The sequence below is a fragment of the Zymoseptoria tritici genome, chromosome 10 (assembly GCF_000219625.1).
Source record: "Zymoseptoria tritici IPO323 chromosome 10, whole genome shotgun sequence".
In the NCBI taxonomy this organism is placed as follows: domain Eukaryota; kingdom Fungi; phylum Ascomycota; class Dothideomycetes; order Mycosphaerellales; family Mycosphaerellaceae; genus Zymoseptoria; species Zymoseptoria tritici.
Window position 1 is genome coordinate 606,004 of NC_018209.1, and position 21,994 is coordinate 627,997.

General features: G+C 55.0%; 11 protein-coding genes across 11 annotated transcripts; 3 read left to right on the forward strand and 8 right to left on the reverse strand.

The window, feature by feature from the left end:
• Positions 1–149: 149 nt before the first annotated feature.
• MYCGRDRAFT_48419 (uncharacterized protein) lies at positions 150–1,724 on the forward strand (the record flags this gene model as incomplete). The annotated part of the gene is made up of 1 exon (XM_003848790.1): positions 150–1,724. The coding sequence occupies one exon, from the start codon at positions 150–152 to the stop codon at positions 1,722–1,724; it is 1,575 nt and encodes a 524-aa protein (XP_003848838.1).
• A 93-nt stretch (positions 1,725–1,817) lies between these two features.
• Positions 1,818–3,078, reverse strand: MYCGRDRAFT_101398 (uncharacterized protein; the record flags this gene model as incomplete). The annotated part of the gene is made up of 4 exons (XM_003849110.1): positions 1,818–2,580; positions 2,640–2,763; positions 2,825–2,911; positions 2,970–3,078. 4 exons carry the CDS (start codon positions 3,076–3,078, stop codon positions 1,818–1,820), a joined length of 1,083 nt encoding a protein of 360 aa, XP_003849158.1.
• A 348-nt stretch (positions 3,079–3,426) lies between these two features.
• Positions 3,427–5,683, reverse strand: MYCGRDRAFT_76222 (uncharacterized protein; the record flags this gene model as incomplete). Its single annotated transcript, XM_003849109.1, has 2 exons — positions 3,427–3,929; positions 4,022–5,683. The coding sequence occupies 2 exons, from the start codon at positions 5,541–5,543 to the stop codon at positions 3,427–3,429; spliced, it is 2,025 nt and encodes a 674-aa protein (XP_003849157.1).
• Positions 5,684–8,472: 2,789 nt separating this feature from the next.
• CYP-55 (putative P450 monooxygenase) lies at positions 8,473–10,198 on the forward strand (the record flags this gene model as incomplete). The annotated part of the gene is made up of 2 exons (XM_003848791.1): positions 8,473–9,509; positions 9,568–10,198. 2 exons carry the CDS (start codon positions 8,473–8,475, stop codon positions 10,196–10,198), a joined length of 1,668 nt encoding a protein of 555 aa, XP_003848839.1.
• A 387-nt stretch (positions 10,199–10,585) lies between these two features.
• On the reverse strand, positions 10,586–11,285 carry MYCGRDRAFT_105914 (uncharacterized protein; the record flags this gene model as incomplete). Its single annotated transcript, XM_003849108.1, has 1 exon — positions 10,586–11,285. The coding sequence occupies one exon, from the start codon at positions 11,259–11,261 to the stop codon at positions 10,815–10,817; it is 447 nt and encodes a 148-aa protein (XP_003849156.1).
• A 1,040-nt stretch (positions 11,286–12,325) lies between these two features.
• MYCGRDRAFT_111008 (uncharacterized protein) lies at positions 12,326–13,087 on the reverse strand (the record flags this gene model as incomplete). Its single annotated transcript, XM_003849107.1, has 2 exons — positions 12,326–12,586; positions 12,648–13,087. The coding sequence occupies 2 exons, from the start codon at positions 13,044–13,046 to the stop codon at positions 12,326–12,328; spliced, it is 660 nt and encodes a 219-aa protein (XP_003849155.1).
• Positions 13,088–13,507: 420 nt separating this feature from the next.
• On the forward strand, positions 13,508–15,438 carry MYCGRDRAFT_76227 (putative FRE ferric reductase-like transmembrane component; the record flags this gene model as incomplete). Its single annotated transcript, XM_003848792.1, has 1 exon — positions 13,508–15,438. One exon carries the CDS (start codon positions 13,549–13,551, stop codon positions 15,436–15,438), a length of 1,890 nt encoding a protein of 629 aa, XP_003848840.1.
• A 100-nt stretch (positions 15,439–15,538) lies between these two features.
• Positions 15,539–17,114, reverse strand: MYCGRDRAFT_76232 (uncharacterized protein; the record flags this gene model as incomplete). The annotated part of the gene is made up of 2 exons (XM_003849106.1): positions 15,539–16,887; positions 16,952–17,114. 2 exons carry the CDS (start codon positions 17,112–17,114, stop codon positions 15,539–15,541), a joined length of 1,512 nt encoding a protein of 503 aa, XP_003849154.1.
• Positions 17,115–17,698: 584 nt separating this feature from the next.
• On the reverse strand, positions 17,699–18,463 carry MYCGRDRAFT_96176 (uncharacterized protein; the record flags this gene model as incomplete). Its single annotated transcript, XM_003849105.1, has 1 exon — positions 17,699–18,463. One exon carries the CDS (start codon positions 18,461–18,463, stop codon positions 17,699–17,701), a length of 765 nt encoding a protein of 254 aa, XP_003849153.1.
• A 1,104-nt stretch (positions 18,464–19,567) lies between these two features.
• MYCGRDRAFT_96177 (uncharacterized protein) lies at positions 19,568–20,041 on the reverse strand (the record flags this gene model as incomplete). Its single annotated transcript, XM_003849104.1, has 1 exon — positions 19,568–20,041. One exon carries the CDS (start codon positions 20,039–20,041, stop codon positions 19,568–19,570), a length of 474 nt encoding a protein of 157 aa, XP_003849152.1.
• A 448-nt stretch (positions 20,042–20,489) lies between these two features.
• Positions 20,490–21,833, reverse strand: MYCGRDRAFT_111010 (uncharacterized protein; the record flags this gene model as incomplete). The annotated part of the gene is made up of 2 exons (XM_003849103.1): positions 20,490–21,545; positions 21,597–21,833. The coding sequence occupies 2 exons, from the start codon at positions 21,810–21,812 to the stop codon at positions 20,490–20,492; spliced, it is 1,272 nt and encodes a 423-aa protein (XP_003849151.1).
• Between the last annotated feature and the right edge of the window lie 161 nt (positions 21,834–21,994).

The window sequence follows — 21,994 nt, forward strand, 5'->3', positions numbered from 1 at the left end:
TGTTGTGGCTTTTGTGTTGTCGATGCTGTTTGCAGTGAAGCTCTGGCAAATCTTCGGCTGATTGGGGCATCAGCTAGAACTATGTATCTGCGATCCAGAATGAGGTCAGCAACGTTAACACAACTCCTGCACCATCGACATCGAAAGCGATGGACTTTGCTAGCAGCGTCTCTACACTGCGGAGGAAGCCTGTCATCGCAATCGCCGGACTCGGAAGCGAGAATAGCACCTTTACGCCATCACGAACGCAGGCGGTGGCTTTCCAGCCCAAGCGAGGAGCAGAAGTAATAGAACAGTACGAGTTCCTGCACGATGGAACACCATTGGGCGATGCAGCAGACTGGCGAGGAACGCTCACCGGACACTCTCTGCCAGGTGGCATGGTCACGCGAGAAGCCTTCGAAGAACTCGCTGGTGAAATCATCGCTCGACTGATAGAGACGGTCAAGGTGACGAAGCTAGATGGTCTGTGGTATGACATCCACGGCGCAATGCACGTAGAGGGACTTATCGACGTTGAGGCGGAACTTCTACGACAGATCCGTAAGGTGATCGGGCCCGATGTGGTTGTTTCAGCTTCGATGGATTTACACGGCAATGTCTCTCGAGAGCTGGCCCATCAGACTGATCTTATCACTTGCTTTCGAACGGCGCCGCATGTGGACGAGTCAGAGACGAAAGAGCGGGCTTGTCGAAATCTACTGCAAGTCCTGACCGGCTGGCCAGAGGAGCAGCTCTCAGATTCGAAGCCGTTACTGCCGGTGAAGGCGTGGATTCCTCTGCCAATACTGCTCCCCGGAGAGCAGACTTCGACTCGAGTCGAGCCGGCAAAACATATCTATGCTGCAATCGCAGAAGTCGAAAGCGACGACTGCGTTCTTGATGCGGCTATCTGGGTGGGCTACGCATGGGGCGATGAGCGGCGGAATCGTGCAGTCGTAATGGTGACGGGATGGGACGAGGCAATCGTGGCTCGAGGAGCAGAAGGACTTGCTCGTCTGTTTTGGAACGCGCACCAGGACTTCAACTTCGTGGCGCCGACGGGGACGTTCAAGGAATGCCTCGATGCTGCGCTCGCCTCTAGGAATTGGCCGTACTACATATCGGACTCGGGCGACAATCCTACAGCAGGCGGATCTGGAGACGTGACGTGGACTTTGCGAAGGCTCTTAGATCGTCCTGAGTTCAATCACGCCCGCGGACCTATCGTCATCTACGCAAGTATCCCGGGACCCGAAGCAGTCCGTATCGCCTTTCAGGCTGGTGTTGGCAAACTCGTCACAGTTACTGCGGGCGCAGCTGTCGACAACATCCACGAGGGACCCATAACGATGACCGGACGAGTGCACGCCCTTCGCGAAGGTGATCCTCATGCCGAGCAGGAAGCTGTTCTCCGAGTCGGGAGTGTCTACGTGATCCTTACCAAGCTTCGGAAGCCGTACCACTACGAGCACGACTTTGTCCAGCTGGGTTTGGACCCCCGAAAAGGCGCCCATGTGGTCATTGTCAAGATCGGGTACCTGGAGCCGGAGCTCTACGACATGGCGGCGGATTGGATGATGGCTTTGACGCCCGGAGGGGTGGACCAAGACTTGACTCAGCTGGGATATCACAACATTCGTCGACCGATGTGGCCGCTTGACAGAGGATTCAATCATGAGCCGGACCTGAAGGCACGGATACTACCACTTTCTCACGAATCCTTGACCGGACCTGATGATTGAGATGATGTCCCGTATCTCCTGGAAATTTCAATCTGGTCGAGCGAGCGGTTGCAAAAGCTACGAAAGGCATGCATCGGCTTAACGATTTCGACCTCATACCTTTGACTTGACGAAACCTCTCTGCCAATACCCAGGCCAAGAGTGCTTGCAAGACTCCACAATCCACCTCGCAATGATCCCGTTCACTTCCGCCGGCTTTTCTTGAGGAACCCAGTGACCAGCATCGATCGACGCCTCCGTCAAGCTCGTGCAGTACTTCCTCTGCGGCTCAGCCAGTCGGGAGTTGACCGTATCGCAGATCGTGTCGTACTTGGCTTGGATGAACAGTGTCGGCATATGAATGTAGCCGTCGTGCTTGGCCTTCTCGAAGAAGTATTTCCTGTTCGCTTCATGGTTGCTGTACCACGAGTCGGCGCCCCAGAAACCCGTCTTCTCCATCGCGGCGACCAGCTCCGTGTACACGTCCTCGTCGATGACAATGGCAGAGGCGGGAATCTTCTTCCAGTCTGGATCTGGCTTCTCGACTCCACCAAACCAGCCGCCGTCTTTCACGACGTTCGCAGTACGCGCCGGCTGGCCTAGATTGGCTGGCTGTCCCTTGATGTACGCTGCACGAATGAATGCCGCAGGGTCTTGATCGAACCAGCTCGTGGCCTTCTCGAAGTCCTGCTCGTAGAAGCGCTGATATGACCATTGACCATCTGGGTACTTGTCCGCGGGATACATGTCGCGGTTCACTAGGCGGAGCTCCTCTTCCAGACCCTTCTCGATGACATGAGATGGGACGGCTAAGCCGGCAGCGCCGATGCAGCGCTCAGGGTAGTGTTCAGCGAAACTCCAGACCGCTCCGCAGCCCCTGCAGAGACAAAAGAATCAGTAGTCACCTTCAAATCGACCAGAAGGGCTTGTTCTTACCAATCATGGCCGATCCATATAGCCTCATCCCTGCCGAGGTGGTCGATCAGAGCTACCATTCCGTTATTGACTTGCTCCATGGAGTAGTCTTCGGTCTTCTTTCTAGCAGACGACTTTCCGTAGCCTTTGAATGATCAATGAATGATCCAGATTTGCCGTCTGCACATTGTATTTCTGCTGCGTACCTGGCATGTCAGGAGCAATCGCCCTGAAGCCCAGATTCGCGAATGTCTCGATCTGATGCTTCCATGTCAACCCAATGGCGGGCCATCCTATCCAACACTTGAATTAGCAAGACTTGAGTTGCCAACATTGCAAAGCATCTCTCACCATGAATGAAGATGATCAAAGGCCCATCTTTGGGACCAGCCGCCAAGAAAAAAGTCTTCTTCTCTCCGCCTTCGCCGTGGGTGAATTCGTGTTCCTCGAATGTAGGCATTTTCGACCGATCGATTAGAAGACCACTGACAGTGAACAATGTCGCAAGATGATAGCAAGAGCAAACAAGTTGAACATGCCTTTAGTACTGCTCCACAAGCCCTTGGCAGGCAAGGATATGATCCGGCGGGGTTGGTCATCCACATCGGCTCCATTCTGGGACGAGACCGAGCCAGTCCACGGGTCTTCCGACTATGACGATCACTAATCAATATGACTAGAAAGGCAGTGTCAGCAACTGAGACGATCGAGCTGAGCTGCAAGAAACTGATGCGAGAAGTTCTGTGTTTAACAATGCCGGAGATCAATCAAAGCTGCCGCTAGTACGCTCGAATGCAAACACACAACATCAACGGCTATCGTCGCCGCCGCCCCAAGCATTTCTTTCTTCTTCAAACATAGGACTTGTAGTGTCCGTGGCTCTTCCCTTGCCATTGCCTTTGTACTGTCTCTCTTCCCAAGGCTGCTGTTGACCCAGCTGATCCTTCTGCTCCCGGTCCTGGATTGGGGTGAGAGCATCGTCGCCATCATCGCCAACAGAGAACGGGTCTGTTAGAGTATGCCCTTCATCGTTCAGAACCCTTTCTGGCTCGTCCGGATTGAAGCCAACTCGGACTTCTTCTTCCTCCTCCCCATCCTGCATCTCATCCCGTTGTTGTCCTGAGTAGACCTTGACGAAGTGCTTCTGTTCAACGCCATTCCAGCCTGGCCCTCCTTCCTTCCTTGCGCGAACACGTTCGATCTCTTCTGCTTGATGGTCTTCAATGACCAGATCGACCAATTGCGAGCTGTGCGATTTCGTCGAGGCTGCTGCGGATGAATTCTCGCGCACCAATTTGCCAGCTCCTGGCACTTTCTTGAGTGCTTCCTATGAAATGTTAGTCCTCCAGACCAAGAAGCAGTTGACAGATTACTCACTTTGACATGACCGCTGCCTTCACCACTGCTGTCAGACTCCTGTGGCTTTCCATGCTGATGAGCGTGCTTGCGCATATCTTGGATTCTGGACTTTCGCCTTTGCTTGTTCTCCTTCCCAGGCTGGAGGACTGCTGTATTTGTTGATTGAGATATTATGGTTGGGTCCACGCGCAGACGGTCCTCGCGAGTGGCGTAGTGGGTATTAATCACAGGGTAGTTCCAATCGCCAAATTCGAGAGCACGTGCGTTGACGTACAGCCTCTCTTCTTCTTCGTCCTGCTCGGGTTCCTCGACATCAGTAGCTCCATAGCCCTTTCCACGGCTCGTTGATCGAGAATGATGCCCACGGCCTCCGCCTGGACTCATCGTTCGAGCGTGGCTATGAGGAAGGACTTTGCGCAGCAGAGGCTGACGAGCTTCGGTGGGTGATGGAACCCAATACTTGCCACGTCCGTTCCTCTCATATCGCATGCCTTCTCTCATCCGAGCTTCTCTACTTGCGGATTGCTCGTGTGCCATGACGTTGTCGTCGGCGTCGAAATATCGGTACTCGTACTGCCTGCCGCTGAAGGTCTCCTTGCAGTCCTCGATGAGATCCCGTGGTCCGAAAGCGTCGCGAAGGGCGAAACGAATGGGCATACGGGCATCGCTGATGGTTTGATCCGAGTAGTCCTTCCAGCTGAAAGCATACCATTGCGCTGCGGCGAACAGCGGGACTTCAAAGCAAATCAGTGCATCCTGAATTGCAGCCGCCAAGTTGTCCGCGGTATAGCCATTTCCGACACTCGGGATGGCACCCAACCATACTAGGATGGAGAGGAAGAATCCCTGCCACCAAGACGCGAAGATGATGCCTTTGATGCACAGGAACTTGGGCATCGGTCGGAAAGGTTGAAGATCTGCCGACATGCATACCCAAAACAATGCCAGTTCATACAGCGACCAGCAGATGCTGATGTTGTAGATGAGACTGGTCCAGAGATAGCCAGAGTTCACTGCTATGACTCCCTCGCGAAAGGTGCCGGTGGCTTTACACGCAACTGTCGCGATACAGAGTAGTGGCTTGAGCCAGGCGTATTGGAGGATTCCTCTCTTGATCCACAAGAACGAGTGAGGATCACTGATATCCACCTTGTTGAACATGAGGTTCATTGGCCAAGGGTGCGAGACCGGAGGTCGACCGTGCATCATGATTATCAGACTGCGTTCGCCGCCCAGAAAATTGACCAAAAGCTGGAAGAAGGTGTAGATTGTGAAAGCTTCGTAGACATCGCGGAAAGGCTCTATCCAGAAGGCGACCCGCAGTGAGGTTAACGAGGCCCATGAAGCGGCGGAAAAGATGGGTACCAGAACCAGAATCCGGATCACATGTCGTTGGAGAAGAGGTTTACGATAGTTCTTTGCCTGCAGCCAGATCGAAACGAAGGTCTCCAGACAGGCCACGAGCGCCGCAACACCAGCGACAACTACCACAGCATGTCCAAACCCCGATCCTGACCCTCCTGCCTGATCAGGCTGTCCTTTTTCCATGATCGCAAGTTCGGCCATCGGCACAGCGCGGGCGTCTCTTCAAGGGCGATGCCTGATCTCCTGCCTGCTGCAGTTTCCTTGCTCTTGGTATTATTGTTGCATCGTCGTATACGTGTCGACAAAGCTGTACGCAGCTAATGGTGTCGCGATCGTTCAAGGTGTCGAGTGGTGAATGTGGAAGGTGGCAGCCTGGATGAGCTCTAAGATGTCGTCCAGCATCATCGTCAAAGGGTCTGGGTCTGGCTTGTGACTGTCGGGCCTCCGCCAAGGAAACCGACCACTTTTTTTGACTCTTCCTTTCACAATCTCTACACGCAACGACATCGACATTGAGCAGATTATCACAACTGTGTCGAGGACCGCGCCGGATTTGTGTCTCTGCGATGGCGAGAGCCGCGTTCAGTCGATAGTTCTAATGCCGGACGACAAAATCACGGCTCAGCTCCCATTGGAAGAAAGGCTCCCTCCGTGGACCACATGAAGAGTCGGCATTTCAATGACGATGAATGTCGACACGATGGATACGCGACTTGAATGCAGGACGCTCAAACGAACTCCGATAAATGCTTCATCACAAGGCTCACAGCCTCTTGTCAGCGCCGCCAGAACTTCAAGCCCTGGTGGACAACCAAAGCGCGGACTATTGGCTGAGAGGAACCCGCGTCACGCTTGACGCTGTAGCACTGCGCCATCTTTCAGTCAAGTCTAAGAACGGTCGCTGGACATTGCCTATACAGACGCACGCAGACCAGCTAAAAGAACTGTGAGTAAAGACGGCGACGACGATGATTGGCATGCTTTCTCAATCATCTTGCATCTCGAATCCGTCATCCGGGATCATACCGCAAAGTTACAGACCGCTATACGCGCGATGACAGCGCGGTAGGCCTTTGCTTGCCCACGGTGATCCTCCACGTATGGGGCTTCTGCCTTTTCAAGAGGTCAAGATGGTCAACGTGGCACGCTGGAAGTCGTCTCTAAATCCAGCTCGGGGAGCTCGCCGTCGGGCTGCGGACTGTCATATCGGACTCGATTGACTTCAAGGTAAGCATCCGGCCGAAGATCGAATAGAGATCTTACATCGGTCATGCTGGTAGGTCGAGTTCGCGGCTCAAACACCAGCTCTGCTCATTCCTTGCCTGGGTCTAGCCCGGTGCTTCCCACGCGTTCGCCACGCAAGTCAGTCACAACTCGTGAGCCATCATCGCCACGACTACGAGCAGAAAGGCGGCGCTGCTAACTACGCTGACGGACCAGCCAGACTTTGGGTCATCACCTGCCATATCTGGCAGCATCGAACGAGTTCCGCCGACGATGCAGGCAGAGGTCGAGCATCGGGCGGCGACAACGACGTCAAGCAACGTTTGTAGCCATACGGGAGGATGCGGCGACTTCTTTCAGCCTTGAAAACGTGGGACACTTTCACTGCCCGAGGTCGTCCAACCATGTGTGGCGTCCACTCGCGGATCCTCCCGAGTTTGGAGTATGCGTTGGCACACGATCTCCAACCAGCATGACCTGTCGAGACGATGCTTGATGATGGCAATAAAGCAACCAAATGGAGGAACGGTTCTAGCGGTGAGTTTAACGCCATGTGAGTGGTTGTTTGCGGATGCTGTCTGGGAAAGACCTGAGATACTTAAAGCGATTCACAAGACTGCAACTTCCCTGCCCCCAATCCAAGTCACCTCCTTCACACTATCCACCAACGCAGTTCTAGCGATACATCACCAACCATGCCTGTCGATCCAGCAATGGTCGCCATCGCGATGAAGTGCATCGACAAATTCGTCGAGACCAAGATCGCGGACAAAGTCATCCACAAAACCGTACCGATGCCATCAAACACCAGCCACAAACAAGACGAAGCAGAAAGAAAGAAGCGTCGACCAAGAAGGAGAAGCCCAGCACCTCGCCGACCAAACCCGAGAAGACACAATTCATCATACGGTCCACCTCCGAGACGTCCTGCCGCGAGAAGAGCGCCTTCGTCGTATGATCAACCACCTACTCGGGAGCTGCCACGGAGGGAAGAGAAGAGGAGCAGTTTCAGTCAAGACGTTCCCGGGCTTGTTCATTCGACTTCGAGGGAGAATAGCAAGACGGAGAAATATCAGCCTCAGCCCGACGACTCAGACAGAAGGCGAGTTCTCCGTGGAAGCAGTATCGTCAGTGATTACGAGTAATACTGACATGTCTTCTCAGTCGAATCGATGCATGGCTGGAGGCACAAGAGTAGGCCATTAGGCAGGCTGAGGCAGCTGGAAGGGCGGTGGAAGCAGAGAGATGTTCGGTCATGTATGAGTAATTTTAGCGCGCGTGTATTTGATGTTGCAATTCTCACTCTCTCAGCATCCCTGCGTTGCTTTCTCGGGAGTGGGTCTCCGGTGCTATGGGGAGCCGAAGCGTCAGTAAGGAATGTATATATTGCACGGACTCGCCCGTATCATTTCTCTTTTTGATCCTCGCACTTCCATCACTCGATTCGACGGCTCATTGAGATGGCCACTTTACTATTTCCAAGCACGAGAAGACCGCTCCGAGAGCCTCGCGAGTGGCGACGTCACGCCGGACGTCGAGCAGTGGCGGTGTGTGAAGGCAACGAGTTTCAAGTCGACGGCAGGATGATTCAGCAACCGCCATCAGCTGCTCGTCAACAGCTCGTGAGTACATTGAAGCGGTCAGAGCTGATGATCTCCACTTGTCGCGTGGAGCGGCAACGAATGGCATCTGGACGAGCCTTGCCCGCTGTGTGTCGCGCAGATGTCTCATTGGCCTTCGTACAGAAGTCACGTGAGTATTCGATCCTTCGACAGAAACAGCGATCGTGGACGACATGTTGTCCGCATCGAACAGCAGGTAGGCCGCATCACATTTCTTTCCATTTGGCTTCTAGACGACTAGCTAGCTATCTCTGCATTCCTCAACATTTCCCGCGATCCCGACGATGGACCAGTCATCGAGCGTCCCAGACCAGATCTTCCTCCGGCCTCATCAAGAGAATATATACACCCTCCTGAACTCCTCCCACTACACCTGGACCATCCTAGCCCTCACCACCCTCCTAACCGCCCTCACCTCCTACACCATCTACCAACTCCACTTCCACCCCCTCGCCTCCCACCCCGGCCCCCTCCTCGGCCGTCTAACCCAACTCTACGACCTCTACCACGCCTACATCGGCGACAAACACATCCTCTTCCACCACTTACACCAGAAATACGGTCCCATCGTGCGTTTCTCCCCCAACTCCCTCTCCATCAATGATCCAGCTGCTTTGAAGACAATCTACTCCCACGGCGCAAACGTGCAGAAGTCCGTCTTTTACAAATGTTTCCGCGCGGCGCCACAAGCTATCAGTACCCTTCTCGCGACGGAGAAACAGCACCATGCGAGGAAACGGAGGATTATGGGCCAGGCGTTTTCGGAGGCCGCGTTGAGGGGGTTTGAAGCGTTTGTGGTGGGGCATGTGGAGGATTTGGTGGGGAGGATTGGGGAGGTTGTGGGGTCTTCTTCTTCTTCTTCGAGGGGACAGGAGGGAGAGAAGTGGAGTGCGCCGTTGGACATGGCGAATTGGTGTAATTGGCTTGTATTTGACATCATGGGTGATTTAGTGTTTGGTCGTTCATTCGGCACGCTGGGAGAGAAACCTGAGAATCGAAGGGGGATTTTCTTGCTGGGGAGAGCGGCGAGGAGGAATTACACGATTGCTGCGATGCCGATGTTGTTGTATACGGGTTTGGAGAAGGTGTTGCCGATTTTGCGGGGACTATATCTGGATCGATGTCAGTATTTGGCGTTTGGGAAGAAGCAGGTTATGGAACGGACGAAGGAGGGCGCTGGTTCGGCGGAGCCGGCGAGACGGGATATTTTCTCGTTTTTGTTGCATGCGAAGGATCCGGAGGAGGGGGAGGGGATGCCTATGCCGGAATTGTGGATGGAGGGTAATACCCTCATCGTTGCTGGGTCGGATACTACCTCTACGTGAGTTGATCGACGGCATCCTGCTTGCTCGGAGCCAAGCTGACAATGCACACTGCAGAACCCTCGCCGCCGCCCTCCACTACCTCCTCCACAACCCCCACACCCTCCACCGTCTCGAATCCGAAATCCTCAGCACCTTCTCCTCCCCCTCCGAAATCGCCATGGGTCCCAAACTCCAATCCTGCACCTACCTCCGCGCCGTTCTCGACGAAACCCTACGCATGACACCCGCGGTAGGCGGCCTTCTCCCGCGAGAAGTCCTACCCGACGGTCTTTCCATCCCCTCCCTCGATCTGCACCTCCCAGCCGGCGTCGACGTGGGTGTTCCGATCTACGCTATCCATCATCACAAAGACTACGTCGTTGACCCGTTCGTTTTTGATCCGGAGAGGTGGATTAGGGAGGATCATGCTCAGGATCGGGAGAAGTTGATGAGCGTGTTTAATCCGTTTTCGATTGGGCATCGAGGGTGTTTGGGGAAACCGTTGGTGTATATGGAGTTGGGGATTGCGGTTGCGAGGTTGGTGTGGGAGTTTGAGATGAGGTTGAGTGAGGTGCAGCGAGTGAGTGGGTTTGTTGAGAGGGATGTGAGGAGGGGAAGGAGGGTGGAGGGGGAGTATCATTTGTTGGATTGGTTTATGAGTCGGAATGAGGGACCGCGGGTGGAGTTTCGGAGGAGGGAGCGGTGATGTGTTGAGAGAATGCTGGTGTGTTGACCATGCAATGCAAGATGCCATGATGATCGCTGCGCTCGCCGGCGCTACATGGACGTGGACATTGACCCAGAAGCCAACTGGAGGACTACCGGACCTGGACTCGAAGCACGGATTCAAGAAACACTCCATCAATTCTGTCTGACTGCATCACGATCACCACGGACCCATCATTCCACGCCGAGGACCAGCCATGCCTCTCAATCTTCCCATTCCTCTCAGACCTCCCATACCACGCATACCGCCCATGCCGCGCATCCCTCTCATCCCGCCTCCAGCCATTAGCCCTTCCAAGCCTCCCATGCCACGACCACCCATTCCTATTCCCATGCCTGGAGCCATACCGCCCATATTCATCGCCATCGCGATTCTCGGATCTATCCCGCCGTCCATGCCTGAGAGAAAGAACCAAATTAGCCACAGCCCAAGGCACGAATCACTCACCAGCCCCAAGTCCTCCTCCTCCGCCTCCTGCCCCCGCTACAGCCGAAGTGCACTCCCACCCCAGCGCTGAAGTTGAAGTCCACGCCCACTGTGCACTTCAGCATAGGCCGCTGCACCTCATCCCCTAAGGGGCCATCTGGGAGGGACTTTAAGACTTACCTCCGAACCCCCTCCTTCCCCCACCATCACCACCACCACCCTGACACCGCCTCCTCATCCTCATACTCCTCAAACTCCTCACAAACGGATCCGTCGAATCATCATCCTCATCCTCATCACCATACTCGTCATCGTACATGCTGCTGAAATCGGAGTCGTCGTCTTCGAAGTCGGATCCACCGCCGTACATGATTGTTTCCCACCAGCCGGGTGGGAATCCACCACCTCCGGGGAAACCACCTCCACTTCCGAAACCACCAGAGCTGACACCGCCACCGCCGCTGGAGAATCCGCCGGGCATGCCTCCACCTCCCCAGGGCATGGATGACGAGGAGGAGCCGGAGTCGAAACCAAACATTCCCTGGGGATAAGGGTATCGGCCTGCGCCGAAGGGGGAGCCGGACATGTGCATTTGCGCCATGGGGAAGAGATTCATGTTGTGGACGAAAGGCGGTGCGGAGGAGTGGCCTTGGCCGCCGCCTGCGAAGGGAGGGTGTCAGTTCGAGTTATGGTTAGGGGAGGAGAGAGTGTGTGGTAGAGAACAAGAGCAAGCGGAGATTGCGATGTCAAGTTTCATCGGAAGACTCACCCCAGCCTTGAGCACGTCGGCCGGGATATCCGCCTGCGCCGCCGTTGCGGAGATTGACGAGCGCTGGGTCCATGGGATACATGGTGTGGCCGTCAGGTATCGCTCGTGGAGGAAGTTAATTCTTGTTGCAGGCTTCGACGGAGGATTTGGAATTTGGGAAATGTTCAAATTGAACGAGAGAGGAAAGGTGTGAAGAGAGGAAAGCACACAGTTGACCAACGCCGGGTGGAAGTGTCTTATGCGTGCTGCTCGTCGCACGAAAAAGTGCATGTATCGCACGACATCTTGGCGATCAACTTGCCGGCGAGCGCATTTCTGCAGAGTTCTGCCAAGTTCTGCCATCACAGACGTGTTTGGTTCGCCCCTCAACGCGATTGTATCGCTATGATGAGCGCTTGGAGGGTGATTGGACAGGGTACGATGATATCTGCGATGTCGCATGATGGATAGGCGGCGCCCTGCAGCGGAGAGGTTTGCCTGTCTGGTCACAGGGTATGGTAGCAAACATTTTGGCAAGTCGTGATTGGGAGTACAGGCTGTGGGGTTGACGAGCGGTGAACTGAAGAGAAGGCCGAGCGGGCGAGCTTCACGGGATTGTGCATGGTCCGGGGAGTTCTGGAGTTTCACTCAATGTGGCATGAGGGTGTCACGGCAGGTGTGTCAAGGCATGGTCGGAGCGGTCTGAAGTCGCTCGCCGGAGGGAATGCGACCCATTGACGGCAGACTCTGGATTCTTGGCAGCAAGAGTCGTGCTTCCCAGTGATCTGGCAGCGTCATGGCGAGAGACAGACCGCAGGTGGTACAAATGAACAAGTCAATGTTATCGCTAAATACGGTACAGGCAGAATGGAGAACATACTCTTCTTTCCTCATCCCTCTCCTCCTCGCCATCACTTTCTCACTCCCACAATCTAGAACGCGAGAGCGGCCGCGAGCAGACCAAGGCCGACAACACTTCCGGCCACACTGGTCAACGCAGCAGATCCCTTCTTCGCCTCTGAACCTCCCGTGCTGTTGCTCGAGCCTGAACCGGAGCCCTTGCTGGAATCCGAGCCCGAGCCAGCACCCTTTCCGCCTGCTCCGTTCGATGCCACGGCGGTGAATCCAGTGGCGTTGGTGCAACCCGGTCCGACGGTGGTGTTGGCTCCGGAGACGAATTTCACCGGCGCGCACTATCATTGTTGTCAGTACCTCGTTGTGACACAAAGAAGTCATGCTCATCATCAAACCCACCAGGTAAAGCTGTCCATCAACAGAAGTGTCCACCACCTGCAGCACACCCTGACCGCCCGCCCAACCCTTGGGAATACTGATATCGGTCAAACAAAAGTCGCCACTGCCCGTCGTGTTGACCACCTCGGGCGTGAGAGGAGTCCAAGTGATGGGCTCAGCGGTGGAGTTGGTGGCGAAGAAGGCGAAGGATCCGGTCGGGTGGCCGACGTAGATGCTGATTGGGAATTGGTCGACCGAAATCTCCGGCGCGGAGTCGTCGACGGTGATGTTGGCGCCTGCACAGGGACCGTTGACTTCGCCTTCGTCGTCGTCCATCGGGTAGCTGGGTGGGGAGTTGAGCATGAAGTGGGCTGAGGCAAGGCTCAGGCTGGCCAGGGTGACGAGGATGGAGCGAGGCATGGTGAGTGATGGTGTTGTGGTGGTGAGTGGAAGTGTTTCGGTATGTTCAGTGAGAGAGAGAACCAGAATCGTGGGAGAGCGGAAGGTGGTATGATGTATCCTTCCAATCTGACCAGGCATACCCCATGCCCCTTATAGCAACATCGCCCCAGTCCCCCAAGTCCGGATGCGCTGTTCCCATTTCGCGGATGTTCGGATCTCCCACGCCGTTCTTGATGCTTTGATTGGTTCCATTCGATTCACATTTAGCTCTGAGCACGTTGTTCCCTGCACCCCCAAAACGTGCTCATTGGCCCGTCTTGGCGGCATGAACTTGCTCAAACCCTGACCTCCAAAGCTTCGACCGGCTTATCCCCGTCACCATCTGACCTCACCCTGGACGACCCGAGATGATGAATCTCCCACAGATACATTGATGACTGATCGTGCTGGACCGACGACTACCCAAGATACTGGAAGACTGAGACCACATCTGGAGTGAGCGCGCTCCTCCGTCGCCACCATGAAGGGCCATATGGGTCACATGGACATGAGCGGGGGGATGAACATGGGCCGAGGTCTCTCCAATGAAGAATACGCCCGCCGCTACTGGTATGGGATCGCTGGATGCGTTGGTCTGCTGGCGGTCATCCGTGTTGCGAAGAGTCTCCAGACACGGTGGCGATTATCGGATTCCAAGCGAGGTATTCAAAGCATCCCCTCAAGACCGCAATCAAGCTTCTCAAAAGCATATGCCACAACAACAGCAACATGCCGAGAAGTCCTCTACCCTCAACCGGTCCACTTCACAGGCCGCTTCTCAAGATTCTTCACACCACTCCCCATCGGACGATGGCTACTGCTCATCATATACTGGATCGTCCTCCTCTCCTTCCTCTGGCAGAACAACATCATTCCCAAAGACGACCCACTCTACCTCTACCGCTGGGACAAGGTCGGCTACCGAGCAGCATGGGTTTCCGTCACGCAAGTCCCCTTCATCTACCTCCTCTCCTGCAAATTCAACCCCATCTCATTGTTGACGGGAATCTCCTACGAGCGCTTCAACTGGCTCCATCGCTGGGCCGCGAGAACACTCTGGCTGACGGTGATCGTACACTGGTCGTTCTTCTATCATTCCTGGTCCATCTATGGTATTGTCGATAAGCAGATCGCATTCATGCCGATGATCAAGTGGGGTTTTGGAGCGTGGGGGATTTTAACGTGGATGCTTCTTTCCGGGTTCGGATTCTTTCGACATTTGAGTTATGAGCTGTTTGTGCTGCAGCATATTGCTGGTGCGGCTGCTCTTCTCTGGGTGTTGCATACGCATGTGCCGACGAAAGCGGCGTATAACATCTGGATGGCCGTGGCATTTTTGACCTTTGATTGGGGTGCCAGGTTGATTCATGGAGTGTTGCAAAATACTCATATTCTGGGCCGACTAAACAGCAAGATTCCTGGATACTCGACTCGACTGGAGCCTCTTCCAGGGAATGTCGTTCGGGTGACGATAGAAGGTGTCGACTTCACCTGGAAAACAGGCCAGCATTGTTTCCTCAACATGCCTCGACTTCGACCCTTCGAATCCCACCCATACACCATCGCCAACGTCGCAGAACTGGGCAGCAACGGACAAAGGACCATGACCATGCTCATCCAATCTCGAGCCGGCTTCTCACGAACCCTGTGGAAGACCGCAATAAAACACGACGGCACAGACCGACGTTTCCGCGCTTTCCTCAGCGGACCTTGGGGCTCACCTCCCATCTTATCACAATACGAGACAGTCGTACTCATCGCTTGCTCGTCCGGAGCATCCTTCATCATACCTCTACTACAAGACCTCGCTCGCAACCCCGGCTGCGTCAGAAATGTAGAACTGCACTGGATCATCCGCGAAGAAGAGCACTTCTCCTGGTTCAAAGACGAGCTCACCACTCTCGTCGAGAAGTCTCATCAAACAGCCCTGAAACCACAAATTCACATCCACATCACCCGCTCTTCAGACCGCAGAACCGTCTTTTCCAACGAGGTCGCAGAACCATCGCCCTCAAAACCTGACCCCCGCGCCACGAGCACGGAGGTGGAAGAAAGCTCGTTCTCCACCCGTACTAGCACAGCCAGCGTGCCGTCGATGGAGAATGAAAAGTCGCCTCTCACGCCCCGTCCGGAACGAGCTGCAGCTACCGCCTCTCTGAACATGTCCTACGGCGGCCGACCCACGCTGGACTCCATGATCCGTCCAGCGGTGGAGAGTGCGATCGGCGAGACGGCGGTCATCGTATGTGGCAGCACGGCCATCACGGCGCAGAGTAGGACGTACGTGGCCAACCTATCGGATGAACGCGCGGTGCATAAAGGAACGGGAGCACAGGGAATCATGCTATTCACCGAGACATATGGATGGTGAGAAGGGGAAGATTTAGACAATTCAACCAGCGAACATGACGAACTCAACGACTTTTACGCAATCCTTGCCCATCCAAGCAGTGCAACCAGTACCCACACCCTCAAACCTTCTGCAACCCCTTCCCCCCACCCTCCTCGCCCCCCTCTTCCAACCCCTCATCCTCCCCACCCCCCTTCCCCCCCACCAGCACCACCCCCCTCCCCTCCGCCCCCACCCCCTCGACCCGATACCCCGCATAACTCCCATAAACCCACCACGTCCCCCCCGTCATCCCCGCGGCCACGACCAAGAACGCGAAAATCGTCCAATTCCCCATCGCATACATCGGACCTGAATCGCTGGGAAAGAGAAACGGAGCGGTGATGCCACCCGTGTTGGCTAGGGCGATCATACCCCCTGTCGCGAGGGCTGTGGCTGTGGAGCCGGAGATGGTGGCTGTGCGGTGCGCGACGAAGGGCATCACCGCCGCGTTCGTACACGCGATCAGGCAGACGGCGAAGTAGCGCACGCCCCAATTGTGGACGACCGCGAGGAGGAGGTAACCTGTCCCCACGAGCGCCAGCGCGGCGAGGATATGTCGCGACCGCTCCTGCGTTCGATCAGAGTGCACGCAATTCCCGACAATCACCACCAACGCCACTACATTCGGTGGGACGGTGAGTAATTGCGCTCGCCAGCCACTGAAGCCCAGACTCGCCACGATGGTCGGCGCGAAGTATCCAAACGCGTTGAGGGAATTCGTCATGAGGAAGTATTGCGCTGCATACAACCAGAACATGCCGTTGCAGAGGGTGTCCTTTGCGACTTTTGCGTCGAAGTGTTTGTCGTTCATGGAGGGGGCGTAGGGGCCGAGACGTTTCACGGCGAAAGCGCGTTCGGAGGGGGTGAGCCAGCGAGCGGTTTGAGGCCAGTCGGGGAGGTATTTGAATACTGCGACGCCGACGAGGACGGAGGGGATACCTTCGAGGATGAAAAGCCATTGCCAACCGCTGAGACCGGCGCGACCGTTGAGGAAGGAGATGCCTGTTGCGAGGAGGCCGGAGAAGGCGCCGGCTACAGCGACAGAGGATGCGAAAATCGCCATCCTGGTGGCTCGCTCTTCGGGCGTATACCAGAAACAGAGATACATCATCACCCCCGGGAAGAACCCCGCTTCCGCGAGACCGAGGAAGATGCGCACGGTGATGAGGCCGCCGTAGGTGCTCACCGCGGCGGTGCAGATGGTGACAATACCCCAGGAAACCATGATGCGGGCGATCCATTTCGACGGGGAGAAGTATTTCAGGGCGAGGTTGGAGGGGAACTCGGCGAGGACGTAGGGGACGAAGAAGAGGGCTACGACGATGTTGTAGCGTTGGCCGGTGAGGGAGAGTTGGGTGAGGATGTTGGAAGACGGGGTGTCGTTGTTGAGGGTGCGGGCGTTGCCTAGGTTTACGCGGTCGAGGTAGTCTGTGGGTTGATGGGTTAGGGTGGTGGGAGGGGGAGGAAGGGGAGGGGTTGGTGGCGGACTTACTCAAGAGATAGCAGATGCAGATCCAGGGGAGGATGCGGAGGTCTTGTTTGCGGACGATGCGGCGTTCTATGGCTTTGTCGGTGATGTCGATTGTGTTGAGGCCGGGCATGGGGAGGGAAGTACTGCGATCCTTGGGCACGACATATTTGGTCCAGAAATTCATGGTTGCCACCGTCCCTCTCACTCGGATGATTCCAGGCGCAAAATGTCGATCGTCACAACAATTGTGAGTCCTTCCAGGCGGTCGGTTCTTTTATGTATCATTCTCCCGCATCTCGAGTCGACTTTCCGACTTCGGCATCATTCGAAGATGTTGAGCCATGGCAATCTCGGGCAATGTCGTAGAGATAGCGTTTGGCGTGTCCATTGACAAGGTACCATGCCTGCTTTGACACACGGCATGAAGGTCGTCTGCGGACTTGTCTACGCCGTTCATGCCTTATCGCGGAGCCAAGATGATCGTCGATAAGAAGTGCCGGGGCGTTGTGGAGACAAGCGTTCGTGAGGTTCTTGGCTTTTTGCATCGAATGCCGGTGGAACTTCCAAGAACCAGGGCATTGGTTGAAAGTGTCAAGGGCTGTGTCTTTGCTGGATAAGTTATGCAAGTCATGATGCTTCTTCTTACAATTGCTTCCTTCGACAGCAAAGACCGTCGCGTTCAAGAATAAACCAACACCTTCGGCACAATGTTCTACCGAGAAATGAATCCGATGGTATCGCCGAGCAGGGTCTCTCCAAACCACGTTGCTAGTGTCCGACCGGCGAAGGAGGTTCCCAAAGGACGATGGGCATATCGTATGCCTTCTCCGGGTTGACATTGATGTGAACCTTGGTGAGACATCGAAAGCCGTGCTTAAGATAGAACTCGTAGCCCATGAGACTCGACTCCAGAACCACGGGGAGATTCAACTGGCCAGCCACGTCCAGACCCCATTGCAATAGTCGATGTCCGATCCCATGACCTCTTTGCCATGCGGGATCGACCATCAAGAACTGCAGGTGCATGTTCGCCTTGAGAGATGGGAGACTCTCGTAGCTCGCGTGCAGCAAATCAATGCATCGATCCAGATCCGCATAATTGACGACATCGCTCTGAAAGTATCGATGGTGGAACAGTTCCCACTGAACGAGACTTCGTTCCAATGAAGCCATCCATCCACTACTCAAGCGTGACCATTCCACGGCGATGGGATTGTCATCACCTTGAGCATCCCAGGCCGCGAAGCCGACGATCTGTCCGGTCTGGTGAACGCCAGAGGTGCTGACATTTGTGCGTTCAGCGACCATGTATCGGACTCGTGGCGCGACGAAGAATCTCCGGACGCGATAGAGTACAAAGACGTAGAATTCATCGGAGCGGGCTTTTCGGTCGCGTGCGAAGTGGTCGTGGAGTTCGAATTCGAGGAGGTTGGCGTGGAGGACTTGGGCGATGGCGGGGATGTCTTGTCGTGTGGCCCAGCGGAGGATCGTCTCGCTGGGAGTTTTGATTTCTGACAGAGTTGGAGGTGCCATTTTGATTGAGTGCTTGTTGCTCGCATGGGGATTGTGTGTCTCAAATATACACGCTCGATGAGTCGGACGGTGAGTCGACCTTCCTTCAAGAGCGGAGTTCGGAGTTCTCTGTTTCTTACCAGGGTCGTGTCGTTCTTCTTTTTGATCCGCCGTGTCTGCTTTCCTCCACATACCACTCACGGCACCGACAATATCCGACAAGCAATCTCAGCGATCAATGGACATTGGACAGCTTACAAGACGGCCATTAAAGCAAAGATGCTCGAGCCAATGGCAATTGCTCCGCTTTTGCAGAGAGCCCTTTCCCTTCGATAACAACTACTGTCTTTGAGATGCATAAAGATGCTGGCTGCATGAAAGAACACGAGAGCATGCTGGAAACATGTTCAAGTTGCAGACCATCGCTCTTCCCAAGCCATGCCGAGCTTTTGATACCAAACCGTCTCAAGTCAGATCTTCTGCCTCTACTTTCTCCTCTGCCTCTTCAACGGACCTATCATGGCCAGTCAATGCTCCTCAAAAGCAACACGGAGCTATAGCAACGACATCTCACAGCTACATCCTTTCACCTCCACGACGATCCGCCATTCCGCGACCAACTTTTGACAATCTCGACAGGGTCACCCTACCCTGGCTCCTTGTACAGCTCGAGCACTGTTCCACTGTTTGCTACATCATCAACCAAAACAACGCGTACAGCAACGATGACTCCGAATGTTGACGAGGCACCGGCTCACGGACAGCTTGGTTGTTGTCGATTGACAGTCCTGTTTGTTGCTATATTCGACGTCAGATCCCCAGCTAAGGGCAGCTTTCTCTTTTGATTACATCTCACCTTTGCAGTACTGTTACGACAAACCTCGGATTGTCTCGATCATCTACTCACAATCAAACCTGCAAGACCTTATAACACAGCCACCCTTGCCTACCATCTACCATGCCGAAACGTAAAGCGTCAGCGGAATCTCCGTACACTGGGCATACTGCGAAGAGGCTCTCGACCTCTTTGTCGGCCCTCGCTGCTAAGGCGTCCAGCGAGGCGTTGAGGTACATACATCTTCCACGCTTGTCGTGAAACATCGGGAGGGAACACGCTGACATCCCTCATAAAGATACCAGCCATCCGGCAGCTTCCTCAACGTCTTCATGCCCCACAGCACCCGCAGCAGCAGCCGCCGCACACGCAGCAGCCTCAGCAGCCTCCAAAGCAAACCCACCGCACCCGAACCCCTCAAACCGGGCCTCTCCCTCTCCAACCGCCTCCTCTCCACCCACCCGGAACACGACATCGCCGGCGTCAAAGAAATCCTCCTCTTCCCCAAATCCCTCGCCGTCCTCAAAAAATCCTGGATCTGCCGCTTCACCGTCAACACCACCCCGCAACTCGGCCCTCCTCTCCCCGCCCACATCGAAGAACATCTCTTCCGGAAATACATCTCCCCTGTACCCCTCGCTCGACCGGAGAACGTGCCCTACATCCACCTCGGCAGTACAGCGCTGGCCTTCCAACTCCACTTCTACCTCATCCTGCCTCACGCCACGACTTGCCCTCCCCGCCCCTTCGGCGGCGCGGGACATATGCCGTACAAAGACCTCCAACTCGTCTACGACGCGTGCATCCGCCCCGCGCTGGAACACGCCTACCCGAAACGTCAACCCTGGGCTTCGTGGTTGGAAGCGAAGAATGAGTCGCACTTGAAACCTCTCAAAGCGAGACGCCAGCTTTCATCCTGTGAACCGCTACAGGAACGTCTGCACTGTGAAGGACTGCAGTTGTTCTGGGATAAGATGTGTGCATGTGACGATGAGGAGGTGTTGCCGTTACTGGAGGGCATGAGTTTGGTGGCGTTTGGGGATGTGGGACGGCATGATTGGGCGCCGGACTGGCATCCGAGTTGGGCGTTGTTTAAGCAGGCGTGGAATGAGGCGGTTGATGAGAGGGTGTTGGGGGAGGGGACGAGGATTACGGTTGATATGCAGCTTACGCTGTGATGTGTGTAGAACGACATGCGATGCGTGACGACCTTTAACGATATAGCAATCTATGCACTTCTTCCGCGATGGCTAGACTGCTTGTCAGACCGGGGCTTTCGATGCCCAGGAGGTTCACAAAGCCTTGCACACCCTCTTCTCTCTTGATGTAAAAGTCTTGAAACGTCTTCCCACCGGCAGTCGCGCTGGCTTTCCCGAGTTTCGGCCTGATACCGCAGTATCCCAATGAAACCGCATCGACGTCAATCCCAGGCAAATACGACTTGATCTCCTCAATCGCAGCCGCAAATCGCTCCGCACTAGCTGTAGGTGCCAAATCATGCGGCGAATCCACCCACTCCACGTCCGGTCCAAAGCGTATCTGCCCACCCATATCGATCGTTAAATGAGTTCCCAGACCTCCATGACCGGGTGTAGGAGCCGGGTAGATGAGCGTCGAGGGTTTGGGATGTGACTTGGAGTAGGTGAAATACGAGCCTTTAGCGTAGAAAGGTTTGAGGTGGCGATCTGGAGGTAGGATCATGTTGTTGATGGCGATGGCGTAGAGTCCCGCGCTGTTGATGACTGTTTCGGCGGTGATGAATGTGTCTTCGTCGGGGAGAGGGCTTTGCTCGGGGATTTGTGGGATGGGAGAGGAAGCGGTTATGTCTGATGCTTCGGTGGCGGTCCAGATTTTCCAGTCGGGGGTGCCGTTCGATGAAGGCGATTCTATTCGTGTGACGGGACTTTGGATCGCCAGTGTGCCGCCTTCATTCTCGAAGTCGCCTTGTAGGAATTGCATGTAGGCGTGCGAATCGACGATGCCAGTCGTTGGACTCTCCAATGCTCCGGCTTCTGCTCGGACTTCTGGTTCGCGGCGTTGGGCTTCTTCTTTGGAGATGTAGCGTATGGGTACACCGATGGACTTTGCGAAGTCGTGGACTTTCTCGCATTCGCCCATTTGTTCGGCGGTTTGGGCGACGATCCACTTGCCGCAGTTCTTGTGCGAGATGCTGTTCTTCCGGCAGAGATCGTACATCATCTCTTTGCCTTGTACGCAGAATTTCGTCTTGAGACTGTCGGCGCCATAGTATATGCCTGCATGGATGACCTGGGGTATGTTAGTATGGAAGGCCAACGAAAGCATTGTTGTAGGCCGTACTTCTGAATTACGACTGCTGGTCTCGGTTCCGACCATACCATGCTTCTCAATCAACACGACTGATGCTCCCTCTACTTGCTGTAGACGACGTGCGATTGCCAGACCAACGGCGCCAGCACCGATGACAGCGTGTGTAAAGTCGGCATTCCGGAAGGTTGTCGACGAGAAGTGGCGACTGTGCTGCAGTAGCCTTGTTGAAACGCGTTGAGAGAACATGGTCGTGGAGATAGATCAAGCATTACCACATTGTCGAGAAGCAATATCTAAGCATCAGTCGCTCTCCCAAAACAAAAACAAAAGCAGCTGTCGGTGTATTGATCGAGGAGGAGTGACTTCACGTCCGTTCCGATAAGAAAGGTGGGGGCCAAAGTCAATGTCCCGCGGGTCGACAGTCGAGA